Source organism: Bos javanicus, chromosome 15 (assembly GCF_032452875.1).
Source record: "Bos javanicus breed banteng chromosome 15, ARS-OSU_banteng_1.0, whole genome shotgun sequence".
In the NCBI taxonomy this organism is placed as follows: Eukaryota; Metazoa; Chordata; class Mammalia; order Artiodactyla; family Bovidae; genus Bos; species Bos javanicus.
This window is the reverse complement of record NC_083882.1, coordinates 17,879,962-17,896,108: the sequence shown is the minus strand read 5'-3', so window position 1 is coordinate 17,896,108 and position 16,147 is coordinate 17,879,962. Positions and strand designations below refer to the sequence as shown.

At 36.4% G+C, this 16,147-nt stretch overlaps 1 protein-coding gene across 4 annotated transcripts in view; it reads right to left on the bottom strand.

Moving 5' to 3' along the window:
• ATM (ATM serine/threonine kinase) overlaps positions 1-16,147 on the bottom strand; it is a 152,252-nt gene that overhangs the window by 127,256 nt on the left and 8,849 nt on the right. For all 4 annotated transcript variants that reach the window (XM_061440214.1, XM_061440213.1, XM_061440215.1 and 1 more), the window contains 5 exons: positions 14,518-14,613; positions 14,323-14,435; positions 11,704-11,849; positions 8,151-8,315; positions 637-802 (listed from right to left, as the gene is read on the bottom strand). In XM_061440214.1, coding sequence (XP_061296198.1) covers positions 637-802; positions 8,151-8,315; positions 11,704-11,849; positions 14,323-14,435; positions 14,518-14,589 — 662 coding nt within the window. In that variant the 5' untranslated portion in view covers positions 14,590-14,613. The remainder of the gene's footprint in view (positions 1-636; positions 803-8,150; positions 8,316-11,703; positions 11,850-14,322; positions 14,436-14,517; positions 14,614-16,147) is intronic.

The window sequence follows — 16,147 nt, the reverse complement described above, 5'->3', positions numbered from 1 at the left end:
ACTTAATACAACAGGGGAAAATGCACAAACTGAAGACAGTTATGAAGTTGCACACTGAAAGAAAAAATTTGACATCCAAATAATCTTACTTTCAGACTTGTTCAGGAAAAAATAAAATAAAATAAAATCATAGCAGTATTGCATAGCAACAGCAAAAAACAGTTCTTAATTGGCACTAAGAGATCTGTTCTCTCTCCCTACTGCTGAAGCACTGTCTAAAAATAAACTAATCCATAATACCTACCACTTACAAAATAGTTCACATTATAAATTGGGTAATGCAGCACAATAAGATGTTGATATTTCCAAAACACATCCCCAATTCATTTTATTCTTAGCGCATTATACTTATCTTCGAAAATGGGGAAAATAAAAATACTTAGAGGCCATAAAGCTTTCCCTGTTATTAAAAAAGCAAGACATCTCCCCACTCAAGAACATTATTTCACGTTCTGCATACTAAATATTCAGGAAGTACTGGACCTAACACTTTCTTAGGGAATCCACTAGTTCTACTATAACAGGTCCAACGCTTTCTTAAGATTGGTAAAAAACTGTAGTCACTGAATATAAAACACAGTCTTGTAAAAAGGATCAGATGGATTTCCAATACAAAACAAAAATAGATCAGATTACCGTGCCTGGTGAATAGCCTTAGAAAAAAAATCCAAAAATTTGGGATTTAATCCATCGGTCTGTGAACAGCATCCTTTGGTCACAACTTGAATTATTCTTGCCACCAAAACTCTATTAATGTCTTGTGAAGGTTTAAGATATAGACTGCAGTACACAGAGAACAATTCTTAAAAAAAAAAAAAAAGTATTAGTTATGTTTTTAAAAAGAAAACTATCAAAACATTTAATTAAATGCCACAATTCAAATTTCGGTAATCCCATAAACAAAACATTAAAAATTATACTAATTTATATTTAATACAGTTAAAGAATCCCATCAACATTTAACTTTATAAATTAAACTGTCTTCAATACAGGAACAGGGCTTCCCTGGTGGTTCAGTGGTAAAGACTCTGCCTGCCAGTGCAGGAGACACAGGTTTGATCCCTGGACCAGGAAGATCCCATGTGCTGCAGAGCAGCTAAGCCTATGTGCCACAACTACTGAGGCCCACATGCCTAGAACCTGTGCTCTGCAGCAAGAGGAGCCACCGTGAAGAGAAGCCCAGGCACAGCAACTAAAAAGTAGTTCTGCTCACCACAACTAGAGAAAAGTCCCCCAGAGACAAGGACCCAGCACAACCAAAAATAAAGAAATAAAAATCATTAAAAAAAAAAAAAAGACAGGAACAACTATAGGCAGCAAAGTATGTGAACACCAGTTTAAGAGCCAGAACTCAGACGTAATTTCTCTATTCCTAAATTCCTTTGGCTAGGCCCAAGAAAGCACTTGAGACAGTGTGTTCTCCATAGTTTTATATTGTTCTATGCTAGTTGCCTAATAATGTGTGTATAGTGTGTCAGGAAGTGTGAAAAGACTGAGACTTTACGCTATTTGCAATCTAACAAATTAAAATACCAGGGGACTTCCCAGTGGTCCAGTGGCTAAGACGCCACACTCCAAATGCAGGGGCCCAGGTTCGATCCCTGGTCAGGGAACTAGATCCCATATGCAACAACTAAAAAGATACTACGTGCTCCAACTAAAAAGATCCCACATGTCACAACTAAAAGATCCTACATGTCGCAATGAAGACAGAAGATCCCATGTGCCACAATTAAGACCTGGTGCAGTCTACGGGGTTGCGCAGAGTTGGACATGACTGAAGCGACTTAGCAGCAGCAGCAGCAGCAATCACATAAATGTAAAAAAAAAATTAGAATACCAGTTTTATGGATACTGACAGAAGACATGAGATTCCTAATCAGAGAAAAAGGACAATTTCTCACAGCAATGATGGGTATTCAGAGTAGCCAGAATGAATAGAGTAGCCCATGAGTAACCAGAATATCTTTATTTTTTAAAAAAATTTATTTTTGGCCGTGCTGCGTCTTCACTGATACGAGCAGTGGACACTCTCTTATTCCAGCGAGCGGGCTTCCCACTGAAGTAGCTTCTCTTAATGCAAAGCACAGGCCCTAGGGTGTGTGGGTTTCAGGAGTTGCAGCTCCCAGGCTCTAGAGCACCCACTCAGCAGTCGTGGTGCATGCGCTTAGCTGCTGTGTGGCATGTGGGATCCTCCCAGCTCAGGGATTGAACCCACGTCTCCTGCACTGGCAGGTTGATTCTTTACCACTGAGCCACCAGGGAAGTCCAAGAGTCACCTTTTTGTTTCTATAATTTTTCTTTATTGTTTTCGGTGTTCATTGATTTCTGTTATTCTGCTTGAAGTCTTTGGATTTTTCTTTTTCTAGTTCTTGAGATGGAATCTAAGGTATATATTGATATACTTGGAATTTAAGGTATATATTGATATACTTACATATATATAGTTGATATATTTCTTCTTTTCTAATGTAGTCATTTAATGCTATAAATTGCTCTCTCAACATTGTCAACATTTGTGAGATGTGACTAAAGTAGTGTTTAGAGAAAAATATATTATATTAAATGCATGTACTGGGAAAAAAGCTCTTAAATTAATGATCTACATTTAAGAAACTAGAGAATGAAACCCAAAACAAACAGAAGGAACTAAAAATGTAAGATCAGAATCCGTAATCAAAGAGGCAATATCACAACAGAGTCTAAGCATTTTAGAAGGATAGTAAGACACTATTTAAGAACTTTACACTCATACTTTCAACAGCTTATATGAAATGGACAAATTCTTAAAGAAACAAATAATCAAATATCACTGAAATATATAACCTAAATATATTGCATCTATATTGCATAACCTAAATCTTACATCTATTAAAGAAACTGAGTTCATAGTTAAAAACCTTACAACAACCATGACCTTCAAATTCAATATATAAAATAGATAATACATCATGCCCTAGTAGGGTATATAGCAGGAACATAAGGTTGAGTCAACCTATGAAAAATTAATCAACATAACTCACTATTATCAATAAACTAAGACAAAAAGTTCTATGATTATCTCAATATATGCAGGAAAAAATTTAACCTAATTCAATAACCACTCATGATAAAAAACCATGAGCAACCAGAATAGAAGGAAATGTCCTCAGCCTGTATTAATAGCTAACATGCTAATGAGCAAACACTGAATTTTTCCACCTAAAACCAGGAACAGGACAAGAAAGGATGTCTGTTCTCACCATTCCTAATCAAAATCATATTGGAGGAAAAACTATTAAAACTCTTGGAAGAAAATAGAGGGGGAAAGTTTCATGACACTGGATTTGGAAGTGATTTCTTGGAAATGACCCCCAAAGCACAGGCAACGAAAGAAAAAATAGATAAACTGTATTCATCAAATCAAAACCTTTCGTGCATCAGAGGACACTATCATCAGAATTAAAGGCAATCCACAAAAGTCTGTATAGTCTAAGCTATGGTTTTTCCAGTGGTCATGTACAGATGTGAAAGGTGGACCATAACAAAGGCTGAGGGCCGAAAAATTAATGCTTTCGAGTTGTGGTGATGGAGAAGCCTCTTGAGCGTCCCTTCTTCAGCAAGAAGGTCAAATCAGTCAATCCTAAAGGAAATCAAACTTGAATATTCATTTAAAGACTGATGCTGAAGCTGAAGCTCCAATAGCCTGCCACCTGATGTGAAGAACTGACTCATCGGAAAAGACCCTGATATTGGGAAGGACTGAAGACAGGAGGAGAAGGGGACGACAGACGATGAGATGCTTGGATGGCATCACTGAGTCAACAGACATGAGTTTGAACAAACTTCACTCCAGGAGTGAAGGCCAGAGAAGCCTGGTATGCTGCAGTTCTTAGGGTTGCAAAGAGTTAGACGTGACTTAGTAACTAAACAACAAGGAATTGTTAGGGGAAGCACACTGACTGAAACCACCCACCCTGGCCAGACACCATAGCAACCATTTGCATGAGTTGTTTTATGAAGGAGGTCCTGGTAAGGAACACAGAGCTATTAAGCCACCACCAACTGGAAGAGTCCGTTGGAGAAGGGGATGACAGAGGATAAGATGGTTGGATGGCATCACCGACTCGATGGACATGAGTTTGAGCAAGCTCCAAGAGCTGGTGATGGACAGGAAAGCCTGGTGTGCTGCAGTTCATGGGGTCGCAAAGAGTTGGACATGACTGAATGACTGAACTGAACTGCAAGAGTTCAGGAAAGGTCAAAAGGTGACACCACGTGTCGAACCACCTCCCAGAATCCTTCTTGCTGACATCCATCTTGGATGAGCAATGCTTGTGCCACCAGGAAGGACTCTGAGTCAGAATGACTGGCCAAAGACAACCCAGAAACTAACCTCATCACCATAAACCCCAAGACTGCGAGCCACGTGGCAGAGCAGTTCTCCTGGGTTCCCTTACCCTGCTGCTTTCTGCCTGGGCACATCTTCCCAATTGAATATCTTGCTTTTTCAGCACATGTGTCTCCTTGGACAATTCATTTCCAAGTGTTAAGATAAGAGCCCACTTTTGGGCCCTGGAAGGGGTCCCCCTTCCTGCAACAGAATGGGAGAAAATATTTCCAAACCATATATCCGATAAGGGATTAATATTCAAAGTATATAAAGAACTCCTACAATCCAACAACAGCCAACCTTATAAAAACTGGGCAAAATATTTGAAAAGACTTTTGTCTAGAGATGATATACAAATGGCCAAATAAGCATATGAAAAGTTTGACATCACTAGTCATTAAAGAAATGTAAACCAAAATTACAATGAGATACCACTTCCCATATATTTACCTTACATTAGGAATGCTATTATCAAAAAAAAGAAAGAAAATGAAGTGCTGGTGAGGGTGTGGAGAAATTGGAACACTTGTCCATTGCTGGTGAATATATAAAATGGTGTAGCCCTTGTGGAAAACAGTATGGTGAGTAGTTAAAAAATTAAACATAGAATCACCACATGATGCAGCAATTTCACTTCTGAATATATACCCAAAAGAACTGAAAGCAAGGACTCAAAGAGCTATTTGTACACCCATGTTTATAATAGCATTATTCACAGAAGCCTAACATACAAACAACCCAAGTGTCCAATGACAGATGAATGGGTAAAGAAAATGTAGTATATATAAACAATGGAATATCATTAAGACTTTAAAAGGAAGAAAACTCTGATGAATGCTACAACATGTGAACATTATGTTAAGTGAAATAAGTCATTCAGAAAAGGACAAATATTGTAGAATTTCATTTATAGGAGGTAGCTAGAATAGTCAAATTCAGAGACAGAAAGCAGAATAGTTGCCAAGAGCTGGAGGAGGAAGTAGGGCAGGTTCTTATTTAGTGGATACAGTTTCAGTCTGCTTCTGCTAAGTCGCTTCAGTCGTGTCGGACTCTGTGCAACCCCATAGACGGAAGCCCACCAGGCTCCCCTGCCCCTGGGATTCTCCAGGCAAGAACACTGGAGTGGGTTACCATTTCCTTCTCCAATGCATGAAAGTGAAAAAATAAAGTGAAGTCGCTCAGTCGTGTCCAACTCCTAGCGACCCCATGGACTGCAGCCAACCAGGCCCCTCCGTCCATGGGATTTTCCAGGCAAGAGTACTGGAATGGGTTGCCATTGCCTTCTCCGAGTTTCAGTTTAGGAAGAAGAAAAAAATTCTAGAAATGAGTGGTGATGGTTGCACAACAATGAATATTCTTAATACCACTGATTTGTATACATTAAAATGGTTAAAACAGTAAATTTTATGTTATGCATATCTTATCATTAAAAAATACTTATACTGAGGTCTTAGCCAATATAAGGTGAAAAAAGAAATCAGGCCACATGGCTCAGTAAAACTCTCTATTACTTGCAGATGACATGACTGTCTAAACAGAAAATTCCCCAGAATGAACAAAAGAGGTGTTAGACCTAATTAGTGAGTGATTTTAGCAAGGTTCCTGATCGATATGGTATTTCTGAACAATATGGAAAAGAAATGTTTTTAAAAGACAGTAAACTTTACCAACTACAGCAGTATAAATCTAACAAAACTATACAAATTCTGCATATGCTGATAAATCAAAAATGACCTAAATAAATGGAGAGATATATCATGCTCATGGACTGGAAGAGTCTATGTTGTTTAGATGTCTGTCTCTCCTAAATTGTTCAACAGGGTCAAAACAATCCAAATAAAACTGCTGCAGAACTTTTTGTAGAAGTTAACATGCTGATTCCAAAATATATAGAGAAATGTTGGTTTAGTCTTAGGCCATCTTCTCATCTCATATTAAGCTCTCTACCTAGACAATTTCATCCATAACAATGGCTTCAATAGCCACCTCTACCAAACACATTTTGAATGTAAACACCTCTTGAGCAGAGTTTCATTGAGTGAAGCCACTCAGTTGTGTCCAACTCTTTGCGACCCCACTAACTGTAGCCTACCAGATTCTTCCATCCATAGGATTTTCCAGGCAAGAATACTGGAGTGGGTTGCCATTTCCTTCTCCAGGAGATCTTCCAGACCCAGGGATTGAACCCAGATCTCCTGCATTGTAGGCAGACACTTTACCGAGCCACCAGGGAAGTCCAATTAGAGAAGTAAATTTCAGAGAAGGTAACTAACTAGAAAAATTCAACAAAAAGACTGATTATTGTAAGTGGAGGTAGTTTCCTTAAAAATACAGAGAATTTCAGAGAACGTGCCAGATGATGGAATCATTATACAGAGACTAGAGGAATGACTGTCTATTTTTCAGAGAGACCCATTGTTACAAGTAATAATTAAAATGTACAAAATCCTAAATATTTAGGCTGAACTATTTTGGTGACAGATGTGTTGGAGTATCCTAGACATCACTGGCCTATTCTCCAAAGGCTGCTTCTAGGCTTTCTGAGGCCCTGTTTGAGACACAACTTCCTTTGTGTTCAGAAAAACAGCAAAGGCCCCAGATAGATAAGAAATTAACCAATAGCTGAGAAAACCTTTATTCATGTAGGAACAGTAGAATACAGCTCAGGGCACCGATTAGGTCATGGTTTTACAGTCCACAAACATCTTATCTTGAAATGATAAACTGACAGTAACAAAATACAGATAAATGTCTATTAAATTATCACAACTTATCTTGAATACTTCTCAATGAAAAATACTGAGTTTCTAAATTTTCAGAGGCAGCTATATTAGAAGACTTTGACAGCTGGCTTAAAGTCACCTCGTTAAAGCCAAATACCATTCCCACCCACTAAGCCCACCCAGAGCCAGAAATACTCTACCTCTGAAATCAATAAACTCAAAAATTTCAGTCTCTGACCAAATTTCCTTTGTGGTCACTTAGTACTTCTCACCTAGAAACTAAACAATTCCTCGCTGGCATCCATCCCACTCTACTTACCTTCTAAGTCACTGACTCCTATATATTCTATTATAGTAGTTTTTGATAAAGAATCCACCTGCAATGCAGGAGACCTGGGTTCAATCCCTCAGTTGGGAAGATCCCCTGGAGGAGGGCATGGAAACCCACTCCAGTGTTCTTGCCTGGAGAATCCCCATGGACAGAGGAGCCTGGAGGGCTACAGTCCATGGGGTCGCAAAGAGTCGGACACAACTGAGTCACTAAGCACAGCACAGCACCTTACCAGTAACCTGCTAACTTCCTAATCCAATTGATACTTCTGTGTCTTACTACCTCTACAACACTTGAAACACACCTCTTCCAACTTGAAACTCTCTTGCTTTCCCTTTTATGACACCTCTCTCTGTTTTCTTCTTTCTACTCTATGAATCATTGTTGAGTTTAGGTGTTACTGATCTGTGAACTCACTTCCTTCTAACTTTTGGTTTACTTTGTTTTTTTCTGTCATTGGACTGCCAAGCCTTTGAGGAGAGATATGGCATCTTTCAATTCTGCAATTTAAGTTCTGATAGCAGGCACCAAATACATTATTAGTGATAATAATTTAGGAAGTAAATAATACATAAAAACTGTTAAAATCTATAACCATTTAATTTTACCAAGGTACTGTTAAACTGTGAGGTCATTTGGGAGATATATATAGTCTCTCAATGCTCTTTTGGCAAAATTTCATTTCACAAGGAAAAAATCACAAGCAATAAACTTCAAAACATACCCAGCCACTGTTGCTGAGATATTTCACACCAGTATTTCCTCACTGAAAGAATGTCCTTCAGCAATATATTGCTACAATCAGCTCCATAAATAGCACCACTGGATGAATCTTTCACTGTATCCATGATATAATTCAACAGTTCTTGACATTTCAGCCTGGGTGCTCCTATTTAAAAATAAACAAGCAGAAACATTAATCTCAAGAAAAATATGTTAAGGATGCTTGAAACAGCAACTGTATGAACCTCTTTCTCATAAAAGAGTGATTAGAAAATTATGGCCCTTCGGGCAAAATTCAGCCAATCATCTGTTTTTGAAAACAAAATTTTATTAGACCACAGACGTATCTATTAACTTACATATTGTTTATGGCTACTTTCATGCTAAAATGGCAAAGCTGAGTAGTTGAGACAGGGTCTATATAGCCTGCAAAAGTCAAAAACATTTATATCTGGTCCCTTTACCAATCTGCTAGTCTGACAAATCTGCAGGATTATATAACAAAAACAATCATTCACTCTATCCTTAATAATTCACAATTTCTGACATTAGACCTAAAATGATTCAAAGTTTCTCGGTGTTTTTAATAAAAATTTGAATATATTAGAATAAGATATTAAGGAGACTATTATTTACTTTGAAAAGAAAATTATTTTCAAGTCCTATAATAGCATTTATTGCATACTAATATATAAGGCTATAATTTTTAGTTTTATTAGAGGTCCTGAAAGTTTTATATATATATATGTATATATATATATACACATAAATACATTATATATATATACACATATATATATAAAATGGATATATTCTTAAAGGTAACAACATACATTTAAAAATTACTTAGTTACTTTTGTTACAGTAAATCATGCTGGTGTCACAGTTGAAATTTTTCATATTTCACTACTAACAACCTTAAAATTGCATATATATATTTTGTTGTAAGCTATGAGCAAGTCATTATGTACATCGGAATATATACTAGTTTAGAGTTTTTTGTGATAAGACTAGTTGTATTCAGTATAAAAGTATGATAAATAAAAATACACTGATACAACTAAAAAAATCATTGCTCCTTGGCCTTTTGCCTAAAATATTATTTTTACTAATGACTTGCATTATAATTTTAGAAATCTGGCTAATGATGAAATGTACAATCACAATATCCTCTGCTGTAACAACCTGTGCATTTCTCTCTTATAGTATTTGTAATATTTTCTTAACTATAACTTCTGTCATAGTTGAACAATATTTGCTTACTGGTTCCTTTCCAGATACCTCTTTTTTTCTCATCTCTGTTTCTTTCATCAAACCTTAGATGTTAAGCAAGTCTGGCAAGATTTAGACATGTGTTAAATTCCCATTAACCCTCAAACTGTTTGAAAAAAAAATTTAAGAAGTGAGATAACATGATAGTAGCAGCCTGGTCTTGCTCTGAAATTAACAATGTTTAAGTTACAAAGTAAAACTCCAAAGAAAAAAAGTCTTAAATAAAAATATACTTTAAAATGTGATCCCCATTGCTAATTTTGCAATAGAAGGGTTTTTTTCACTTTAAAGCAAAATTCTAAGCTGCATACTTTTCTGATGGGCTACGAATGAGCTACAAGTATCTTTCACTGAATCATAAACTCTGTAAGACCATATTAAGATCTATTAAGAGCCCAGCAGTAGTAGCCAAGAACACAGATTTTAATAGATACAGAGCAAAAGCAGGTGCAAAAACATTTCAGTGTGGTTTTCTTTTGTCTGTGGCTGGAGTCTCTTCTCAGGACTTGGAGCTATTCACATGAAATGGCATCTCAGAGGAGACAGAAAACTAAATTTTTGCTAAAGCCATTGTCTTTAGACTAAACTTGCATCCTATCATTCTGAAGTATCATTTACTAACAACTCTATATCCTTCTGCTTAATAACGTTTACCCATATTCGGCTTTTCTGATTCTTAAACTAAACTTGGCATCACAAAGCCACTTTCTGAAGAGTAAACAGTTTGAGTCCAAGTTCCTAAACAAATATTTCTGCTTCTAGCTTTTCAGCACTGTATGACAACCATTTCCTTATAGAAAGCAATTTCTGCATTCTGGTTCAAAAATATTAGCTTTTCAAAACATCAACCGTGTAAGTATAAAATGGGAGCTATGCGGCTCATCAGGAGCAAGAAAGAACTTGTCTTTTGTTTTTTATTTATTTATAATAAGCACGGTGCTGGTTGAGTATGGGTTCTGACTGCCAAGAAAGCTAATTGATCTTAGAATGAATTAGTTAAAGTATAGAATAAAAGATATCCAAGCCCTGTTCCACTCCATACCAATCAGAATATGCCTATAAGACTGAGTCCCACACATTTTAAGAGAGAGAATAAAACTGAAGAATATTTACAAAAGTGACACAAAAGTAGGCCATACGAGCTAAAGGAAGTAGGTTGTTTAGCTTATAGAAGAGGACTCAGGATATATCATGTCTAACTTCAATTATCTCAAAGGACATCATATTAAAAAGATTAGTATTTTTCTGTATTATCTCAGAAAATAGAAGCAGTAACAAACAGACAAGTTTTCCCTACTATGAGAACTACTCAAAGATAGAAAACAAAGTCTCAAAGGTATGTTTAATCATTGAGACTATCTAAGTGCCAGGGATATATAGATGGGATTCAAGAAAAATGGGTAGATGAAATAATTTTTTTTTCCAAGCTCTAACGAGTAGATTCCTGCCATGTAAAGTCCATAATTAAGGTCCTGTTTCAGTAGCCTCTGGAAACTCATTTCTAAACTGCAGGTGATACAGAAAAAAAGGAGGATGTATTCTGTCTGCCAGCGGAAGCGGAGGCAATGGAGATTGCATTCCAGACCCAGCGGCCGCCAGCAGCCTAGACACCTGCATATGACAAAGGGATGGGGATCCAGGAGGAGCTGAGAAGTGCATTAAGTGTTCAGATTTGAAAGGCATCAAACCATCCCTCCAGCTACAAAAGCACCTTTGAAAACCATGACATTATGTTTAGAGTAAAACAAAAAAAATGTTGTTTAGTCACTCAGTCATATCCAGCTCTTCATGACCCCATGGACTGTAGATGGCCAGGCTCTTCTGTCCATGGGATTTCCCCAGCAAGAATACTGGAGTGGGTTGCCATTTCCTTCTCCAGAAATACTATCTTTTAATTCTTTCAACCCTGAGATTCTATCATTCTATGCTTATGTAACAGGCTTCCCTTGGGACTCAGCTGGTAAAGAATCCACTGCAATGAGGGAGTCGTGGGTTCAATCCCTGGGTTGGGAAGACCTCCTGGAGAAGGGAAGGGCTATCTACTCCAGTATTCTGGCCTGCAGAATATTGTATAGTCCATGGGGTTGCAAAGAGTTAGACATGACTGAGCGACTTTCACTTTTACTTTTTCACTATGCTTGTATAAATTCCTCCAAATATTTGAAGCTATAATATTAAAAATCATTATATGTACTAGAAATCAGAGTACTCAACTTTTATCTCACCATATTCAGACCAAACTCATGAAACAATAACCCATTAAGCTAAGTAACAGCACTTACTTTTATTTGCACATTTGATGAAGTACTTGACCAAGCTACTGATTTCTTGCATCTTTTTCTGCCTAGTGGCTTGTGTCGAGGCTGATACATTTTGTCTTGCTGTTCTCAGATATTCTGTTTCTTTCTGAATATATTTCTGTAAAAACCTTCAAAAAAATGAAATGGAATTCCAGAAACTTGTTAAATACTAACATTATTTTTTAATAGTTTCAAAGTGTTCTTCATGCCATCATAAAGAGCTTTTAAACCACACTTCTTCAAACAAGGTACACTAACCAAAACAATTACATTTCCAAGGCCAAGCCCTCAACACCAATTTAAAGTCTGGTCTACAAAGTTCTTAATCTATTAACTTCCATGATTTTCTACTGTTTTCCTGCTTGCTTTCTCATTTATCATCAAAAGCTTGCAATACAATTAAGAGCTCTCAATTCTTTCTCACCTCTTTCTGCTATTTAGTGCATGACATGTATGTGTGTGTGTGTGTGTGTATTACATGACCTACTATTAGGGAAATTAAAATGGAGGAAGTCTTCTCCAAATTCAGAAGCAACCGAGTAGGCCTGTCACCTGCTTCTGATCTGCCTGGACACTGCCTGGATTTCATACCTGCCTGCAAGCATAGCAAGTCAGGGGGCACTTGAGATAAGAAAGGAATGGGTCTTGGAATCTCTTAAGCCCCTGAGGACCTGGCCAGTCCCCCAGGGTCTAAAACGTCTTAATGACTCACAAGGTGAAACCACATTATAAAAATTAAATCAGAGCTTCATTTGTGCATGTAAACTGAAGATGATATCAGTTAGTGGCCTGGGATTATAAATGAGAGCCCCTAAAATAGCAACTTGAAGTCTCACCCTTGGGGTGGACGTACAGCCCAGGACCTTTTCCCAATTGGGACTCCAGATTGCTGTTAACAAGGGACTTCCCAGCACTGTTTAAGTCTGAATGTCGGTTGGCCCAATTTGGTGATGTATGTGCTGTTACTCTTCTCTATTGTTTCTATTTCTGTTCTTTTAATAACTGCAAGGAGATCCAACCAGTCCATCCTAAAGGAAATCAGTCCTGGGTGTTCACTGGAAGGACTGATGTTGAAGGTGAAACTCCAATATTTTGGCCACCTGATGCGAAGAGCTGACTCATTTGAAAAGACCCTGATGTTAGGAAAGATTGAAGGCAGGAGGAGAAGGGGACAACAGAGGATGAGATGGTTAGATGGCATCACCAATTCAATGGACATGAGTTTGGGTAAACTCTGGAAGTTGGTGATAGACAGGGAGGCCTGGTGTGCTGTGGTTCATGGGGTTGCAAAGAGTCGGACACAACTGAGCTACTAAACTGAACTGAAATTAAGTTAAATAATCATCTATTAAAAGTTGAACTTATTGATTTGTAACAAGTGATTTCTTTTGTTAACAAATCCTTTGAACCTAAAACAAAAGTAAAACTTTCAGCAAAATAGGAACCTCCTTCCTAAAGAGTTGGTAAGGTTTCTAGCCCTAATTTAAATGAAGTCTGCCTATAAGATATTCATGATTAGCTAGAAGTGTTAGGTACACAGATGGCCTACATGATCCGCTAATGCAAAATATTCATCTTTAGATAATAACGGTATTTGTAGTAGGCTTTTCTGGGGACTCAGTAGAAAAGAATCTGCCTGCAAATGCAGGAGATGTGGATTCAAAACCTGGGTCAGGAAGATCCCCTGCAGAGGAAATGGCAACCCACTCCAGTATACTTGCCTAGGAAATCCCACGGACAGAGGAGCCTGGTGGGCTAGACTCCATGGGGTCACAAAAGAGACAGGAATAAGTGACTAAAACAACAAAAATTATTTGTGGCATCTGAAATAAAGTAAGGAACCACAGGAAAAGAAGTGTGTATTTTTCATGTTATCCACAATGAAATCCTCAATGGTATGTCTAGTGTCAAATAAAAACTAAAAAATAAAATAGATTATCTATTCTAAACACTCAAGAATGAATATATACTCATATTTCACTAGACTGAAAATGTTCTTTCAAGTTTATCAGTATTCTACGTTACTTTAAAATACTTTATCTTTCCTAAGTCTTACCACCTATTTCTAGTTATGAATGGATTTCATAACTGAAAATTATGCCTTTATATAAAAGCATCAATTCTGTTTGCCACTCCAGTCAAGTAATGAATTGTGTCTTTCCAAAGCATGAGTTTTGTTTGTTAACTGAAATCATATGGAATTTTTCTAAAATTCCTTTTTACTTTTTTATTATGTTTATATATGGCAGTTACTTAGAGCAATATTTAAAGATGTCAAAGTTATAAAGGACTTAATATAACTTAATTTTATTCTATAATTTGAAATAAAGTCTTATGAAAAAAGTGATATGAAAGAAAATCTTGAGTGAGATATGTCAAAGACATTTTATTGAACAAATAATTCAAAAATCTTAACTTTTTTATATGAACATCCTTTAAAAATTATGTTTCAGATAAATATCGAGCATCAATTTCCTATGCAAGGCACAACGATATACAAGGAGCAAAGATAAGTTGACCTATATACACACAAAAATATCACAACAGAAATAAAAAGGAAAGAGAAAAGTAAGACAGAAAAAAAAAATTAGAATCGAATACCTAAAAACAGCATCCCAATTCAAATATTTCCCTTGTTTGGAATCTGAATGGTGATCTAAATGTCGAACAGTTTCAGGATCCTGAATCAGGCGCTTAAATTTCTCAATCTCTCTCTGAAAATGAAAAAGAACAAAATAATGAGTTACCAATCACACATTCATTTCAAAGAAAGATTAAATTTAAGTAATTTACTACCCTTCGCTCTGTAGCTTTATCAAGTTCTAGTTGACGGCAGCAAATAAGCAGATCATTAAGTGCTAGACTCATGATTCAGAATTTCAGAAAACGTATCTGTAAAAAAATACATATATATGTAAAATTATTTGATTGTGGTATTATATAGTTAGATCTAACTATAACTAGAGGCATATTACAAAGCATAATGATTTTTCTTAATATTTCCATATTTAATGATTTTCTTAGAATATATCAAAACAAAACCTTAACATGCAAATGTATTGAAGGTGCAGTAGGATAAAAATAAGAAATGTATAATTTACTTTATTGTTTTGAGACCTCTTCTAAGAAACATGACATTTATATTAAAATATAAAAGATGAATAAAGAAAACTGTCAGGCAAAGAATAAGGAAAAGAGCACTTGAGGATTTAACACTGACTGAACTATTCAAAAGCACCCTTTTTTATAGATAGTGACTTGCCATTTTCCTGAACCAAAAGCTTAAATTGTGTTTTCGAATTGATATGTTAAGAGGTTCTCAGAGCTAGCACTTACATCTCAACTGGATTTATGGTTCTCATTTAATACATAAAAATAGAGGGAAATGATACTATTGTTATACAAGGAAATGAAGGAAATTACATGCTCTAGTGACAGCTTTGTAAATGTCAAAGGTCAACTATAGCTTACTCTATACCTTAATGCCATTGCAGTAGACTTCCTTTCAGATTTTTTGATATACTCAAAACTTTCTTTGATAAACTTAAAAAATAATCTTTCAAGAAAAGCACTGTTTTAGTATTTCTGAGCCTTTTTACAAAGAAGCTTCATTATTAGTAGAAATGTTTATAAACAAAAAAAGCAATGTCCCTATGTCTGTCTATTATACCTACACTACGTATACATCTCAAGAGGAAAAAAGGAGGGCTGAGTCCTTTCCCCATCTTTTCACGTTTAAGTTCTACTCAATCTTTCAAGATCAAGCATATTTTTCTCCCCCTGCAATACCTCACAGAATCTTAAAATTGGGAGGAATTGAGAGACCATGTCCAAACTTCCTATAAAGGAAGAAATTTCTCCAACAAAATTACTACTGTCTCTTTAGACACTCAGAACTACCTCTATTGGCAGATAGCTCTAGTTGTCTTCTCCATTTATATTCAACAGTTGTTTTGATTCCTTTACCCCTCCTTTACAGTTACAGTAATAAATGAGTTATTACAACCTCCTTTCAGTTCAGTTCAGCTCAGTCTCAGTCATGTCCAACACTCTGCGACCCCATAGACTGTAGCACACCAGGCCTCCCTGATCATCACCAACTCCCGGAGCTTGCTCAAACTCATGTCCATCGAATTGGTGATACCATCCAACCATATCACCCTCTTTTACTTTTACAACTTCCTTTACTGTGCTGTATAATATAGGCTGTTGATTACTTGATAGCCATTTTCATTTGACTGTATACTTCTTGAAGACAAGAACTGTTGCTTTCATTTTTCTGTTATAGTTTTATCAAGAACTCTCTCTTCTTGCTCAATCTTAGTTTAACCCCTTTTGAGTCAATAATGAAAATAAAATTGGGATTCTAACCAATGAAATGGTTTTTCCAGTGGTCATGTATGGATGTGAGAGTTGGACTGTGAAG